General features: G+C 38.8%; 2 protein-coding genes across 3 annotated transcripts in view; one reads left to right on the forward strand and one right to left on the reverse strand.

Moving 5' to 3' along the window:
- Window positions 1-17,842, reverse strand: part of sec23a (Sec23 homolog A, coat complex II component) — a 67,089-nt gene that overhangs the window by 17,002 nt on the left and 32,245 nt on the right. For both annotated transcript variants that reach the window (XM_051920030.1, XM_051920029.1), the window contains one exon: window positions 939-1,045. In XM_051920030.1, the coding sequence (XP_051775990.1) occupies window positions 939-1,045 (107 nt within the window). The remainder of the gene's footprint in view (window positions 1-938; window positions 1,046-17,842) is intronic.
- On the forward strand, window positions 3,131-17,094 carry LOC114666431 (histamine H2 receptor). Its single transcript, XM_028821292.2, has 4 exons — window positions 3,131-3,881; window positions 6,609-6,762; window positions 9,826-9,920; window positions 16,663-17,094. Exons 1-4 carry the CDS (start codon window positions 3,188-3,190, stop codon window positions 16,716-16,718), a joined length of 999 nt encoding a protein of 332 aa, XP_028677125.1. The 5' UTR covers window positions 3,131-3,187; the 3' UTR covers window positions 16,719-17,094.

Consider the following 17,842-nt stretch of genomic DNA (forward strand, 5'->3'; position numbering starts at 1 on the left):
AGTTTTTCCTCTCTATGAGTTTAGCACGAGCATCAAAGCGTGTTGTGGGGGGGGTTAAACGTTTACCAGGCAATCATCAGAGCGTTGCTTTTCCTCCTTGGTGAATCGAGGACGATCGTCAGGACGTGGGTTATCGGAGAACTTTGGGTATTGGCTGCAATCCGCAAATGGTGCTGCTGCTCTGAATCAAGTGAAATCGGAGTGGTTGGTGTGAGGGGGCTTGGGTTTAGCAGGGGTTTCATTCAGGGTCAGCCGCGGCCCACCTGCAATCCCTGTTGCAGATGTTATAACCATATTATAATTAATTGTAATTATTGTGTAGATTAAGTGTGCGTAACAAGGATAAATTGAATTGAGGACTTGATTCACGAACATTATTATTTTATATGCCTGCAACATCAAACAAGTTGATGTACTCATTTATGCTTAATATTTAACATTTACTTATTTGGCTGATGCCTTTATCCAAGTTGACTTACAGCATTTATGATACAGTTGGTTACATTTCTTTTCTTTTTCCAATTAGAGCACAGGCAGTGCTTGCTCATGGTCCCACAGTGGTGTCAGTAGTGGGATTTGAACCCACAATCTCAGGGTTTGAAGTCCAAAGCCTTAACCACTACCCCACACTGACCACTTAGCTTTGAAAAATGTAACAATTTATAAAAGTCTCAGCCGATGGGTGAGAACAGACCGAGAAAAGATTAGAAAGTAGCTTTAAAAATGACAAATGTTAATAATCTTACTAATTAATGTCTACCCCATCTTCACTCACATTTTTAATTGCTATTTTTTTTATTTCCGCTTACACTTAAAATTGTGCTATTCAATGATAATAATGCGCTTAGTTGAAACTAACAGAATTTTAAGCAAACCAAACTTAAATAAGCAAAATTCAGCAGGAAGTAACCAGAGAAAGACCATTAAACATCACCTACTTTCTTGCAATTGTGGTAACTCTTATACGTCTTTGGCCACTTGAGTGTTGATATTGGGTCACAAACTGAATGGCTCCACGTCCACCTTGAGGTATCGGAGCATTATGCTGTTAAGAAAAGCAAAATTTGAAAAAACATATATACACATTAAAAAATAGAACCAATAATGCATTCTGAGAATATTATTGCACATTTTTGTACAACGTACAGAGCACAGTCTGTAATGCAGTTTACTGTATTTGAATGTATGCTAGAAGAGGACGTTCATCTTTTGATGACAGATTAAAGAGGCTGCAGAGAACACTGACATTTCTAATTTTCCTAAATAAAAAAAATTCAGTTACATACATACAAACTTTGTATTAAAAATATTATTAAAAACAAAAGATAATAAAATAATAGGTAATAAAAGGTATTTATTGTAATTTATAGGTTGAAATAGCCTAGCTAGATTACTTAATAGTAAAACTCATTTTTCAGTTTTGTTCTAGCTTTAGCCGTATTAAAGTATTACTCCACCTTAGAATGAAATCACCCTTTATTACTTTCAAAAGTAAAGGTACCAAAAAAACTAAGCTGATAAAAACTATATTGTCTTTGCAAATTTAAAGTCTTCCAGGACTAAACACATTTATAAAACCTGTTAGAAAAAGTTGAGTGTTCACTATAAAATACATTAGAGATTATGTTCCAAATGTGGACCAGTCAAAACAAAAGGAAAAATAGAAAATTAACAGATTTACAGGATAAATCATTTAACAAATAAACAGCTACGTTAAAACCACACAACAAATATTACTCAATATTGATTGAATACTTCAAATTGTTTTTTCCCCTCTGGTTATAGCAGTTCTTTATATTCTTATATTGAAATGTAGTTTAAAAATGCGCCTTCATAATTCAGTGTCCCAGGAACCACCCAGCAATACACAGCAGCATTTAAAATAAACCAAAGCAATACACTTTTACTTTGACTATTACTCTTTAAACACAGAAATGACTAAAACTAAACTCAATTTAATTTCACTAAACAAAGAAAGCCCAGCCTGCGCTCACTAACAAGGCAGCTCGTTGAGGAGCACCTATTAACTAACCAGCTTTCTGGCTGGAACCGGATTACTTCATCATCACCTGATTAATGATCCAAAACAAATAGTCAACTGCCCTCTTCAGACTGACAGTAACACACTTGAGCTTCATCAGGGCTCCACACAGCAGGAGGAGAATCACGGAGATGATCTGATCTGCACTGCCTGCTCTGTGGGGGCTTCAGCCAAGATGCATTTGGAAGTTCATTAAAAACGGCAAATATGTGAGTATTAAATATCAGACTTTCTGGAATGTGTGTCATCTGATTTTGAATGATTTCTAAGACATTAGAAAAAGGAATAAAGCTGAAATACTATAATTTCACGTTCACTTTTAAATTTTACTAGTACTGGAATTACAGTTCTGTAGTCATGCTGCTACATGTATCCAGCACTGTAAACAATTTTTAAGATTGTGCTCACAGCAAAACATGGTTGTTTTTTTTGTAAATTCAGACACGCAACAGGGTCGTGTTTTCTGTCCATTTCTACAAAGCAGATGCACCTACAGCATATCAGAGAGCAGGCATTGTGCTTTTTATCCATGAAGATTGACTGTTTTTCATCAGTGGCTCAACAAATGATGGTTAAACTCTAATGTTCCCTGGGCATTCACTCATTTGAACATTTAATTCAACATTTCTCATAATTAGCACTACAGATAATAATTAAAATCAAGCTCCGATCCACACACTGCCCAACATTACAACTCACTCTATCTACAGTACGTGGACCGGGGTGTCCAGTTCTACTTCTCAACCTGACTAAATTAAAGGTCTGCCATTTCCACAATTTAAATCTAACTATACAGTAGAGAGTAAATGCAAGGCTGCCTAGAATGAGGAACTGTGGTTAAAGTCAAACATACTCATGTAAAGCACCACAATATCATAACATCATAAAACAAAAAGTGCCATATCTCATGATGCTCAAATTGCATTTGATTAATTTTGCAAGTGCCGATATTGAATTTTATGAGAAACATTAAAAGAAAAGGATTGACAGTTTTAGTTCATTTGTCTTTTTTTTCCTCCACAGCTATACTTGGTTAAACTTTACGCCCTCTTCTGTTGCGCACTAATGAAGGCAGTTTATTAAATCATCATCATCATCATGTGCAGTGAGTGAACAAAACTGGTGAAGCCCACGACTTTTTCCACAATGCTAAGCCCTTCTATCCCCTCAACAGTACTGATGATCCTTACAGACATGGCGTCTATATTTGCCAACATGCTTGTGCTCCTGTTATTTGCCTACAATCCAAAGCTGAAGACTGAAACGTCGGGACTGGCACTAAACCTCTGTGCATGTGATCTGGTCTTGGGATTTACGGTCCTTCCTTTTGGAATCCATAACAGTCTGTCCAGGGAGAGACACTACAGCAGACACGGCGTTCCTTGTCAGTTGATGGGCTTTCTGTACATATTGCTGCAGCTTGGTTCTGTTCAATCAATGACTTGGGCCACGGTTGATAAATTCACTGAAATTTGTTTTCCGCTCCACTATGCTCAGCTTTTCACCAAGCGGAAAACTTGCCTGGTACTTTGCTTCTTGTGGGTATACTGCCTGGGAAATGCCTGTTTGCCATTTTTGGGGATGGGGTCCTATACATACAGCCAGAACACATTCCTCTGTGTCCCAGATTTTGAACCATCCTCTAAAAGCTACTGTGTGGTGCTAATAGCAGTTGGAGTTATTGTTCCTATCACAATTATGTGTTCTCTCTATCTTTACATCATATACATTGCAAGAAAACAAGGCCTACGGGGAACATTTGAATGCAATGACCAGCACTGCTACTACGTGCCTACTAAAAACTACTTTAAAAGCAGCATGGTGCTGCTCTCCACAGCAAGTAAGTTTTGTTCTTTGCTGGCTCTTTTGAGGTATTTTTAAACTCAAACATAAAACTAAATGAAGGCAAAGAAAAACTGCAAGTGGTCAAAACGTATATGAAATCCGGATTGTTTTCCCCAAACATCTTACTGATGCTACACAAAATTTAAAACCCAACAAATCAGCTAAAAGAAATAAGATTCTAGAATCAAAAATACCTCTCTATTATAATAAAAAAAATCTTGCGAAGAGAGACAAGACGTGACTTTCTCAGAGAGACACTTTCATGTCCCGCGAGACGAGACTTTGTGCCAAGAGATTTAACCAGGCCCGGGGCCGGAAATAAAAGACATAGAGTAGATGACAAAGTAGAATGTCGTAAATAATTCAAAAACGGCGCGATACATTATCTCTAACCTGCTCTGCATGTGTAAGTACGAAATTCAAAAGTCTCAAAAAAAATGATAATAAAGGTCGCATTAGCGCAAACAAACGGAAATTATTACTCAGTGAAATAACGGAACAGGGAAAAGAGATTGAATGTATTGTTCGGATTTAAACTTTAAGTCGGAGACTTGTAGATCGTCTAATTTGTGTTTTCATCAAGAAAAAGCAGTGTTTCTTCCTAATCAAGAGGTATATCTGCAAGAATTAAAAGATGTGTTGTTTGGTGAAAGTGAAATCCCACGAGAGAAAATTTCAAGCCCCGCGAAACAAGACTTTATGCAAAGAGATTTGGAAAAGTCCCGCCCACATCTAAAACAATTACAACCACGCACACGGCTCAGTCATCTCTCATTTGTGTGAATGCTATTGTCAGACACAGTTTGTGTAGAGAGAAAGAAACAATATTCACTGACGGGTAGTTATACGTTGCGTCGTCACGATGCAATTCCAAACACGGAATCAAAATTCAATGCGACATTGACGAAAAGGTAAAAGCGAAAAGAGATCGAAAATATACACATAGGTGATGTGAAAGAAGTATGGAGATATTGTTTGGCTTTAAACTTTAAGTCGGAGACTTGTAGATCGTCTAATTCATGTTGCCATCAGGGAAACGTAGTGTTTCTTCCCAATGAACAGGCCTATCCGCAAGAATTAAAAGTTATGTTGTTTGGTGAAAGTGAAATCCAAATAAGCAAGCTGCAGAGACGAGAAGTTACAGGCGCGTAGCGCAGGTAGGGGGGTTGGCGAGTGAAGCCCCCTAGTTTATGATACTGAAGTTACTCTTAAAACACATCTAAAGTTGTTTTTATAGAACAAGCGGTGAACCATCTAATCATATAGTAGAATGCTTGTATACATTTTCACAGGCACTGTAATGTTCCAAGTTTTAGAAGTGTAAAATGCACAACATGCCACAGTGTCACAAAATTCAAAAACTGCCTGACAGCAGTGGCCACTAAAGACGGTGATAAACCAGTGCCTGCGTGAGGGTCTGCCCTCATTCTGTGAAAATCCTTTCTGAAATGTTCTAGTTTTAAAACTACTGCTTTGACACATTTTCAGGGTAACAGGAAGCTTCTAGGAAATAGAAAATACTAAATGTTCAAAACCGCTTTCGAAATAAAATGCACTTTATAAAGGGAGGCTAAAAGCCTTTAAATCTTGTGTAGCTGACCCTTTTTATTTTTCACTCATTCAGTCATTTTCTATCACTTAACCAAATCCAGGTCACGGCAGCAACACTCTTTAGCAGTGAGCCTCATACATCCCCTTTCCCCCCAGCCACACTTGCCATCTCATGCTGTGGGATCCCAAGGTGTATAATCCTCCCAGAGAGCCCTTAGTCTTGCTGGGGTCTCCATAAAACCTCCACAGGGAGCCATCCGTTTCAGATGCCCGAATCTCTTCAATTGGCTCCTCTCGACGTGGAGGGTCAGCGACTCTACTCTGGGTCTCTCTCGGATGTCGGTGCCTCTCACCCTCTCTCTAAGGGAGCCAGCCTGCAGAGAAAGCTCACTTTGGCCGTGATCTCATTCTCTTGATCATTACCCAAAGCTCATGACCACAGGTGAGGGTAGAGATGTAGATCAACTGATAAATCCAGAACTTTCCATTCTGAATCAGCTTCTTCCTCAGCCCCTATCTATCTATCAGTCTCACCATTCTTTTTCCCCCCTCACTCGTGAATAAGATACTTCAACTCCTCCACTTTAGGCAGAAACTCTCCTCCCACTCAGAGAGTTCAGTCTACTTTTTTTCCTACTGAGGATCATTCCTCATCCCTGCTGCTTCACACTCGGTCACAGACCACCTCAATGCAAGTCCTCTAAAGGCACCGAACAAGACCCTTTCCACTCCCTGGCTGCACCTTGATATCCTGTCCATGAAAATCACAAACAGGACAGGAGACAAAGCACAGCCCTGGTGGAGTCCCACACGCACTGGAAACGGTATGCAGACCACGCTCTCACTGTGATTACACAGGGACCGAATATCCCTTATTAGGGGGGCCTGGAACCCCATAGTTTCTCAGCACCCCCACCTCACAGAATCCCGCAAGGATCTTTTGTATTGAAAAAAAAAATGACATTATGTGTATTACAAAATTCAACATATACATTCAGTGATACAAAATGCTTTTAAATTCCAGATCTTTATTCTTCTCACTAAAAATGTTGCCAGAATGATCTTCCAGACAAAGGTTACCAGCTCAGTTTAAGTTTACAGACTTTTAAGTACATCTCTGACAAACATTACAAACGGGTATGTTTAATAAATTTCCTCTGTTTATTTCTAGTGTGTCTTCTGGTCTGCTGGATGCCATACATTACTATTAGCTTTTATAAAACATTCACAGAACACAGTGTTCCTCCTCTGGCAGATGCAATCTCCATATGGCTGGTATTGTTCACTTCGGCGATAAACCCTTGGGTCAACACAGTGACACAAAAGTAAGTACTGGAAACTTAAAACTGGAAAATGAAGAATAAAAAGAACCTAAAAAGACAGTGAACAGCAGGGACACTTGAATGACAGGGCTGACTTGGCACTTCTCTTGGTGAACAGATTCCTTTTCAAATTATCACGGTAGTCATATTGCCAAGTTTAACTTTATTATGTTTCTACAGCTCAAGATAAATATATTTATGTGCAACTACAATTCCAATGAAGTGTCACTAAAGGAAAACTTGGCTCTTTTTAACTTTAGACAAGTCAAAAGATTTTCTCTGTTTTTAGTTTTCTTTCTTTTTAGTCCCTCTGGTATGTATTTGAGAGGGGGTTTGTTGTTTGGTATAATATTTATTAAGCTTTGGTAAACAAGTCAGTATTACCCCGGGGACAAATAAAGTGCTATGTATTGTGAAGCCCAGCGCAAGTACAGCCGCCCTATCCTCGACACAGACAGGCAGGACACAGGTTTGGCACACAGCACACAGTCCAACACACAATGCTCACAGAGCACAACAAAGTCCCTTTTGCCGCCCATCCTTTCGCTTCCACTGCTCCTCAAGAGCTTAGTCTTCCTCCTGCCCAACAAGCTTCTTCCACACCCGGAAGTGCTGCCAAATAGGGCCCTGTAAATGACCAGGCGCCCCCTGGCTGCCCCACTGTAAGCCAAGGGGGCTGCCCACTGTCGGTCCAGAGGAGAAACGGTCTTAAAAATAGTCTCTCCCCGCAGTGTATCCGTACTCGGGGCGTCCTGGCCAGGTAAGAGCTCCGGCTGTCCACCGCACATTCTAAAACTAAAATTATTTATTTCCATTGCACACTTTCATACAAAGGATGTCACTCAAAATGTTTTGTACCAACTATACCAGCTAACACAAGAATCAACCCAAAACCAACCTGAACAGCACTATCCTCTTTATTTTTTACTCACTTGTCAAGAATTTTTCTCAATTTCTAAAATATTCTTAAAAATCATCATTGCATTAATTAACGTAATAAAGTGATAACCAGCATGACAAAAAATAACACCAAGCACATCATTATCACAATCAAAGGACACTGTGAATGCACAAGTTTAAAATAATAATAATAATAATAATAATAATAATAATAAAAATGCCAGAAGTTACACATAAACAGTATCTATGCAATTAAAGGTCTAGAAATTTGAAATTAAATGTATAAAAACACTATTTTCATCCAACTGAACAGAAAAGTTTTGCCTTGTACAATATAAATAACATTTTTGTAAAAGGCAAAAAAAACATGCAAATAAAATAAGCTCCTTGGGCTGCACCCGTGACTGGACTGGAATGGTTCTTTTCTCATGGAGGACTAAGTGTCCATATGAGTTATTACTCTGTACTTACTGTGTAATACAAACTAACACTATAGTTAATTACTCAGTTGTCATTGTTATTCCACAGTTAATATAATTACAATGTAACAATTTATCACTGATCCAAAAACAAGTGTACTTACACAGTTACATTGTATTTGTACTTTCAAAATGTAATAAAAACATCAGGGTATGTAACTACAACTATGTAACAGATGTTCCATGGTTTGAGCAATTTTAATGGAGAACTGCAGTGATAACTGTATAGGTTTTCGATGATATTTCAAGATCTTTTTTAAATGGTGAAAACAGCAAAAAGAGATTGAATATATGGACATATGTGATATGACAGAAGTATGTAGATATTGTTTGGCTTTAAGCTTTAAGTCAGAGGCTTGTAGATCGTCTAATTCGTGTTGCCATCAGGGAAAAGTAGTGTTTCTTCCCAATGAAGAGGCGTATCCGCAAGAATTAAAAGATTTGTTATTTGGTGAAAGTGAAATCCACATACGCGAGTGGCACAGATGCGAAGTGGCTGGCGCACAGCACAGGCCGGGGGGTTGGCGAGCAAAGCGAGCAGGCGCCGAAGCCCCAAGTCTAAAAATAAAGAAAGGTGAAGACCTCAGTAATGTTGATCTGCTCTGGTCCACAAAACATTCTAACGGTGCTCTTAGAAAAAAAGAAAATGAACCATTTTGCAAACGTCCGCTGGGACAGAATGATTGCAAAAACACGACACAGAACTAAATTACAGGTTTAATTAACAACAAGAGTCAGCTACAACTTTAGAAACTGGTTGGAGTTTGAGGCCCCTGACTTAAATGGTCATCTGTTGGCTCACTTCACAATTTTTTCTTTGGCTGCCATTTAAGGGATAAAAAATAAAATAAAAACAACTGATGGGTTGAAGTCTTAAAAAAACACAGCAATTAAAATTAAGGGAAAATAAGTCAATTAGGAGCAAAAATCGGTCACTGATGAAGAAAATGGCAGGAAAGTCAACCTGCAGTCATGGTAGCCCTCCAGGATGTTAGATGGGCACTCCTTGTGTAAGAGAGTAAATTTTTGCCTTGTCTCACATATCAATCATTATGCTTAGTGGCATACCCAGGCTTTTTGTGCAAAGGAGTGCGATGACTATCTCTTAGAACATGACCCCAATCAATCACGTCACCCCCCCAATGCTGTTTACCATCAAACGTGGTATTTTGGAGTCGGGGCAATACTCAATAACACAAATCAGCACTGTGCCTTGTGTGCCCTTTGTAACCACATACTGTATATCACAAGCGCCTATGTGACTTGATGGCAGGATTGAATTTTTTGTTTCATGAAACCAAAACGTTTCCAGCATAAATGAATAAAAATATTTGGTTAAAATATATTTAATTTTGTCACAACGTGTACATGCAGTTGTATCACTTAGTGTCCCTCTTAGCTGTGTCACTGGTGCTATTGGAGTAACTGGGATGATACTGTACATAATACTGTGTCTTCACTATGTGACTTCATGTAATCACCTCATGTCAACATAAGAACCGATTACAATTCACATGGAAAGTATGAACAACCAATGCTGGGGATGTCACTTAGAAGGCAGAGCTCCGTAAGTACAATACAGAGAAAGAACACGTCATTAAGTATTGTACACTTGTATTTAAGTTCTGTGGCATATTTACTGAGATTCATGAATAAAGTAACCATTTCTTATTGAAAATATTTTCAGAAAGTACAGAAAAGCATTAAAGGACAGCTGGAAGAAGCTGAAACAAACCCTCCAACTACCCTTCTTTGGCTCAAGTGCAAGCAGCTCAACTCAAGGTCTGAAACATTTCTTTATCATACTGTGCTGTTTAACTTTTTAATACATGGCTAAACAAACCTGAAGCATGAAACCTTATATATATAATTTTGATAACCTCTAAGCTTAGCTTATACTGGACATGTGCAGAGGAAAGATGCTGGGTATATTGGGAGAAGGATGTTAAGGATAGAGCTGTCAGGTAAGAGGAGAAGAGGAAGGTTTACGGATGTGGTGAGAGAGAACATGCAGGTGATGGGTGTGACAGAGCAAGATGACGAGGACAGGAAGAGATTGAATAAGATGATCCGCTGTGGCAACACCTAATGGGAGCAGCCGAAAGAAGATAAGCTTAGCTTATACAATTCATAGATAAAACTAGCCACAGTACCTGTCACAGGAGGTAATAGAATAATTGAAAAATATTTGCAACCTCTGGCCCTACGTGCATCTTCAGCACCTCTCCTCCATATTTGTGTGTGTCTCTGTGTGAATGCCTCTTCACCAGCGCTTCCTCTCTTGACAGCATTCCTGTAAAGCCTGTGTCTCATACTCTTTCATTATTTGTGAAGCACTTTTCTCGCCTGAAGTCCGGTTTTATACTTGCCGTGCCTGAAGGAGACTGTGTGTCTCACACTCTCAATTCCTATTTTGCTGCGTCACCAAAGCCAAACTGGCCAGGCACATAAGAGTACTTGTGTACTAAACGGACAGCAGTGAAACCTCCCCCATGGAGCCCAACATTAGAATGGGTAGGGAGAAACCTTATGCAACCTCCCCTCTTCAATTTGGTGCCATGACCTTTGAATCTCTAGTTTGCCAACCCCAGAAATTAATATTTGGACGCATGAACTTCTATAATATTCCAATATTCCAATTTCTGTAAATTTCTATACATTTTTTTATCCCAATAAATATGTTGTTAATTCGTTAAAACACTTCTGTTTTCCTTTGTCATGCCGTCTGTCTAGTACACAAGTACCCCAAATTGCATACAGTGCATACTGTAAATTTATTGTTTTATCATTGTTTATATATACAGTGCGAGTCAAAATTATGTTAACATTTGAATGGTGGAAACAATTTATTCACAAAACATACTTCATATGTGCAAGATGATTTACAGGGATGTCTCAACCTGTTTGACATCATGTTCAACACATGTATCATATGTGGCACATAAGTTGTCCACAAAAATTGTACACAAGTATGTACATAGCAGTAGCATGAGTATTAACATAATTTTGACTCACCCTGTATATAAATATTGTAGCTGCTGGGTAGTAAGGCAGGATCAAGCACGGGTCAAACGCGTGGCGAAAGAAATCTCTCAGTCAAAAAGTTTCATAAACATTCAAAGCAAACAGTCCACACAGGAATAAAGAAAAAGGTTGTTATGCCCGTAGAATTAAAAGCAAAAAAAAAAAGGGAAAAAATGTCTCTTCTCTAAACTTAGCTTTTCTTGTCAAACTTCAGTCGTTTCTATACTAAAAGATGCTTTATTTCACCTTCAGTACGTGCTAAATGTACAGCACTGCACGTTCAATAAAGCCTGTTGTGTTACATACCACTGGGCATGTTAGGACATGGTTTAAAACCGTGTGCCCGCCATGCCTTACTCCCGGCAAGGCATGTCACTAACTGAGACTAACCGGTAGTCAGAGAGACAAAAAATAGATAGAATACACCATCTCAAGTCAGCTTGTGGGGGTTATAAGAACCTCCTCTAGACCAGGCATGTCATACTCACTACCATTGGTGAGCCGCTTCGACTGCCATACGTGCGTCAGCGGGCCGTACTGTAACAAATACTATTATACTAAGTTACTGTAGCTTTCTTTCCAATACTGAAAACTTTAAAAAATGTAGCACTTAAAGTTTAAAGAAAAGCAATTTATTTCCATACAGTCTCCATACAACTGGGTAGAATTAGAGTCTTAGCCTCTTAGCTAGGTCCTTATTATATTACTAGGCTCACCCGCCTTTTAAGGCGACCGACTTTTATCCTCAATTTGTGTGCGCTCCATGTGTACATTAGGCATGTAAGTGTAGGGAATGAGAACATCAAAGTGCCCATTCATAACATCTCCCAAAAACCTAAGTTTTTTTTATCACCTGAAGTGCCTGTCCAAACTTGGAGTGTAGGCCTCCATAATAATATACTTGAAACTCATAGGGGAACAACTCTCCCGCTGCCATTAGCTCAGAAATGGTACCATAAATTTGAGACTTTGACATTTCAGTGAGATACTGAAGCTCATTTGTATAAGAGATTCCTGACAGCATCATTGTAAATGGCTGAAACCTTGATCAATTACTTAAAACATGTCGTACAATGTCAGCCCGAATCTGTACTGCTAAAGACGGAGTTTCATGCACTAAATAAGCTATAGATGAGAATAAGCAAGCACCATCTCCCCTGATATTTACTACGCGGTGAGGCATTTGTACTCCATCAACATTAATTATTTCCAGAGACATAATTGTGTCTATTCTTCCAGCGCATCGCGCACAAAAGCAAGGGAACGATGGGAGCACCAGAACTCTGCTCACATCGCGTCGCTTCGTACCGCAAGCCGCAAGTAGTAAGTCTGTGAATACCGCTATGCTTTGCACTCACGGGATGGAAGGACAATCCCGACTGCTTTTATATAGTGTCTTGATATTCATTATATTATATTCATTGCTTATATAGGAGCCTTACAGGTGGCGCAGTGGTAGTGCTGCTGCTTTGCAGTAAGGAGACTGTGGAAGATTGTGGGTTCACTTCCTGGTTCCTCCCTGTGTGGATAGCGCTTTGAGTACTGAGAAAAGCGCTACATAAATGTAATGAATTATTATTATTAGATTTATTTCTTTTGTCCCGACACTTGGCATCTCTTGTTAGTAACCAGTTCGTCAATATCAGGCTTGAAATCTTCTGCAGCTGCAACTTTTATGAGGGATGAAAGGTGCTCGACGGTAAGTCTTGAGCGATGTGGGGTTTTGGTAGCTTTCATTAACGAAAACAATTGCTCACAAAGGTAAGTGCTTCCGAACATTGACAGTACTCTCGATGCCAACTTACGGATCTGCACATGCGAGGGTGGCAGGTAAGCATACAAGCCTGGCACACCAACTTCGTTGTATTTTGCCTTCAGAATAGAATCTGACTGCACTTCAATCAATTCCATTTAGATATTCTCAGGCGCATTCTTAACGTTGTAAGAGATCAGCGCAATGCCCTGTTTGTATGAACTGAAATCACGAAAATGCTCACTGAATTCATTGCTCAGTACTTCAAGTTGGAAAACAAATCCTCCAAAAATCAAATTTTACTTTACTAAGTTTACTTCAAAGTTTATATTGTAAAATAAGCCGATATGCAAAAAGCCACCTGACCTACAATAATTTTACAAACTCAAAATCACAAAAATATGTTAATAAACAACTCACCAACTTCTTGCGTCCACTTCAGATCTTCAGCTGTAGTCTGCACTAACTTCGTTACAATACTACCTCAAAATTACATGAAAGTAGAGCAAAAAACCGTGAAAATATGCGGGCTATTACTACTCGTGATGGTCAGTTCTGCCCAGTGGCCAGTCTCAGCAGCCCAGCCAGTAGAGTAGCCTTAGCAGGGGCGGCTCTAGGCTCGTGGCGGCCCTGGGCAGAGAAAGAATCGGTGGCCCCTTCACCTGGCAATGTCAATACGGTATCTTATGAACAGCGGATGGCCACATCAGTTGCGGACACTGCATAGCTGTCTCGTGTTCATGACACGCTTCTATATACGCGTGTCCGTAACTTGAAAACCAAGTGGCGGCCCATGATATTCTCATTACGGCAGAACGTTATAATACTACATATAGCTTACTGCTCCGACTCTAGCGACATATGTAAATACAGCGTACTAATTAACAAGAAACACAATGTTTTTCGGCCACATTGCCGTCAGCTGTGTCGTTATTTTCTTTCTGTTTTATATTCAATATATATTGGCGTGGCGGCCCTTGGGATTTGGCGGCACTGTGCAGGTGCAGGTGCAGTTTGCACATACCTAAGGCCGCACCTGCTGCCTGCTGCTGAAGCCTAGCACTTCAGTTGTGACACTGCGGCTCATTAACTTTGGTCAAGGCTCGTGGCTATACTAGCAGATGGCGTTTCTGGTACCGTAATGCCATGGGAAAACACGCTTTTGTCAGAAGGCAGAAGTAAGAAAAGTCAGTAAGTAACACCGAAGATGCAGAATGATTCAATCACAAACGATAGTAATCATTTTGTACAAGTTCAGTGCTAAATAGGATCTGTCATGCGGGCCGCACAGATTTCTGTTGCGGGCCGCGTGTTTGACATGCCTGCTCTAGACTATGCACTAATATATAGGCAAACATTTAATATAACTTAAATAACTATTAAATGGCTCTTACATGTATACACATATACAGTGGAACCTCGGTTCACGACCATAATTCGTTCCAAAATTCTGGTCGTAAACCGATTTGGTCGTGAACCGAAGCAATTTCCCCCATAGGATTGTATGTAAATACAATTAATCCATTCCAGACCATACGAACTGTATGTAAATATATTTATTTTTTTTTAAGTTTTTAAGCACAAATATAGTTAATTAAACCATAGAATGCACAGCATAATAGTAAACTAAATGTAAAAACATTGAATAACACTGAGAAAACCTTGAACAACAGAGAGAACTAACACTGCAAGAGTTTGTGCTATAGCACTACCAACCGCTGGCTAAAAACACTTTTTTTTTTTTAAATGAGTTTTAAGCACAGGAAAAAAAATGAACATTTGAAAAAATCCGTAATTTAATAAACCACCAAGAAAAGTAACATTGCAACAATGCACGCTACGAACCGATTGCTGTAAACAGAAGTGAAAACAAATTCAAGCCCAGTGCATTCTTTAACTGCCTTCCTACCTTATGAGTCCAGCCCCCTCTCTCTCGCGCTGCCTGTGTGTGTGTGTGTGTGTGTGTGTGTGTCACACTCTCTCTCTTTTGCTCGCTGCACAGGAAGAGACTGAACATGTATAAACTGGACCGATTTGTACGTGTACCGAGACGTTCGTGAACTGAGGTTCCACTGTACATATAAATAATTTCTCTGAAAAACTGGATACACAGACCTTAGTGTTTTAAGATTGTAGGTAAGATAGAGAGTTAAGGCAGTACATTAATGAGAGACAATATTAATGAGAGAGGTAAGGCACTATATTAATGAGAAGAATACCGAGGTGGAGAGATAAGGTTCGATTTTGAGACTCTACTTGCAGAAGACGTCACGTACTTGCCACGTTATGGCTTCCTGAGTGCAGTGCTAAGAAGCCTGATGAAAACCGACTGACACTGGAAGCCTTTCAGTGCCCAGCAAGCACATATCCACAACTGTTTACTTGAACGCAGCTTTGTGTTGTATAAAGCGCAACGTCAGCCACACTCCTTGTAAAGAGAAGAGGCTGCTGACCAGTCTTATGAGATGTAAAGCTAACTCAATGAAGCTTATTACAGTAATTTTAATGTCTAAATTAAGCCAAGAGATATGGAAATGAGGTCAGCTGTTGAAGATGTCACTTTAAACTAATTCACAGTTTCAACAGATCAAAAGTAAATATTAGTAAATTTAACAACATTGTATTTCCATACAGTTTTTGTATGACATGTGAGGTATGCCTGTACAATTAAGTAATATGAAATTAATGAAACTGAAGGAGGTAATTTGTACAATCAGTAAAACCTTATCTCATCATCGTTTCTCTCCTACAGCAATACAAACAGTTTTCCCTTGGAGGAGAGCAGCATTATTCCCTGTGCAATGACACAAGATAAAAGTCTCAGTAATGAAATACATTTCCTCTAGTAGTAGCAGACAGTAATTTCATACATCTTGCACAAAACTAGGATTCAGATCAAAGACATTAACTTGCAGCACAGTTCAGGAAAAATACAATCTTGCTTTTTAGATTAATTCGGCAACTTGAAAGAATTAATTAAAATGAGCATCAATGCTATATTTGGCCTTTGTGAAATAATACTGATACAGCAATAACATGAATGACAGGATATTTCTGTAATTTAAAAAAAAAAACATCTCAGAACTATCCATCCTGTTAATGAACACTGTATATAATTTAGGGTCACATCAGGACTAGAACCCTATGCCCTGCAGTATCAGTCACCCCGTGCGTCATCTTGACGTTTACATGTATTTCTTCTCAAATTTCAAGGACAGACTGACAGTTTAAACAACGTCTCTAAACAGCCACAGTGTGCATGGCGGAGTTTGTGTCTGATGTGACTAATTGCCAATCAATCCTGGCAGTGCTGCTGCGGTACCGGAATTCTACCAAATACGGGGTCTTTAATTGAATTCTGTACTTGGTCAACTGAAGATAACAACTGCAAATAATTTTTTTTTTCTGATTTCCAGCATTCTTGTGTATTTTCAGCAGTTAACAGATATCTTGGAAAATTATTTTTATAGCAAGTAGGTAAGGAATTTTAAACAGTTAGGAGTATTATTTTTCGACCACCGTAAAACAGAAAAGAGAAATGCTAAATTCTAATATTACAAAGCCCTTAGCTGGTTTTAATCACTGAAGTTTAAAAGCATTATGAAGGAGTTCATACAGGATATTTTTAAACGTCTTCATCTTATTTGAGTTTACATTTTGTAAAGGATTATCCATTTATTCATTTTTATGCATTACCAATTGAGATATTGTGGGTATTTAATTCTTTATTTAATTTCTCACCTACAGGTGAAAGCTTTTGCTTAAGTGAAGAAAAGAAAAGAACAACAACTGACTTGCAATAGATATGGTGTATTAATATGCTGCTCTTGTTACACTTGGCTTAAATGTACATGAAAGTATGAGAGAGCAGACAATATGTAAAAAGTGAAGATATAATAATTTTTGTTAAAGGTGGAAGATTTTGAAAATACTTACAATTATTACAATTTCATGCATCAAATCCAGAACACTGTAATGTGCATGCTGTAAATGTAATGTTTTGTCATTGTATATATATATTTTTATTGTATGTATTTATGAAACATATACACACAGAGTAATAGTCTTCAAACAAAGCAGATGCATTCAAGGACTTTAGTTTGTTATAAGAAACTTCATTATAAAGAGACAAATGTACCATAGGAGGAATAAGGATACATATTATAATGAAACCCATGGGGTGGCACCATTGTTTATTCTTGCACAAAACTAGGATTCAGATCAAAGAAATGAACTTGCAGCACAATTCAGGAAAAGTACAATCTTGCTTTTTAGATTAATTCGGCAACTTGAAAGAATTACAATCACATCAATGCTGTACTTGGCCTTTGTGAAATAATACTGATACAACAATAACATGAATGACAGGATATTTCTGTGGCTCTTCAGAAAGAGCCGTCTACTTCCTGGGCCTCTCTGATCCTCCACGGTTCCTTCCATACACCTCCATGTATTCTCATTAATTTTGCTTTCTGTCTACATGTACGTTCACATTGCCAACTCCACCTCGCACCATTAACTTGGGGTCTGAGACAACACCATCTGACTCGCTTTCCCCAACTCCATGGACTGATCCGCGTAAGGATCCTTAAGAAGACTGGACTGTGGCCATGGAACCAGGCCATTGGATCTCCGCATCGGACAAGCACCTCATAACTGCTTGCAAACGAGGATTGTCTGTCCCCGGCCCCTCTTCCATGCTCTCTATAGGCTTACGTTCTTGGCCAAGTGTAACCCCATCGATTGTGCTGCATGGCATTTCTCTTCTTTAGCTTCCACTCTCTTTGTATCTTGAGTTTTAGCTGCTAAAGATGTTGCTTTGTGTTTTCATGACATGCTGGACAAATGTACTGCTTTATAAAAAAAAAAAAATAATAACTACAGTACACATGAAATGCCTAAGCACTCAGATTTACCTTACACTGAA

The sequence above is a fragment of the Erpetoichthys calabaricus genome, chromosome 16 (assembly GCF_900747795.2).
Source record: "Erpetoichthys calabaricus chromosome 16, fErpCal1.3, whole genome shotgun sequence".
Classification (NCBI taxonomy): domain Eukaryota; kingdom Metazoa; phylum Chordata; class Cladistia; order Polypteriformes; family Polypteridae; genus Erpetoichthys; species Erpetoichthys calabaricus.

What these genes read in the sequence shown, in the direction of transcription:
- LOC114666431 (XM_028821292.2), top strand. Translation starts at nt 3,188, where the DNA reads ATGCTAAGCCCTTCTATCCCCTCAACAGTACTGATGATCCTTACAGAC. An exon ending in GTCAACACAGTGACACAAAA is followed by an intron (nt 6,763 to 9,825) that starts GTAAGTACTGGA and finishes AAATATTTTCAG; the next exon opens with AAAGTACAGAAAAGCATTAA. An exon ending in TGCAAGCAGCTCAACTCAAG is followed by an intron (nt 9,921 to 16,662) that starts GTCTGAAACATT and finishes TCTCACCTACAG; the next exon opens with GTGAAAGCTTTTGCTTAAGT.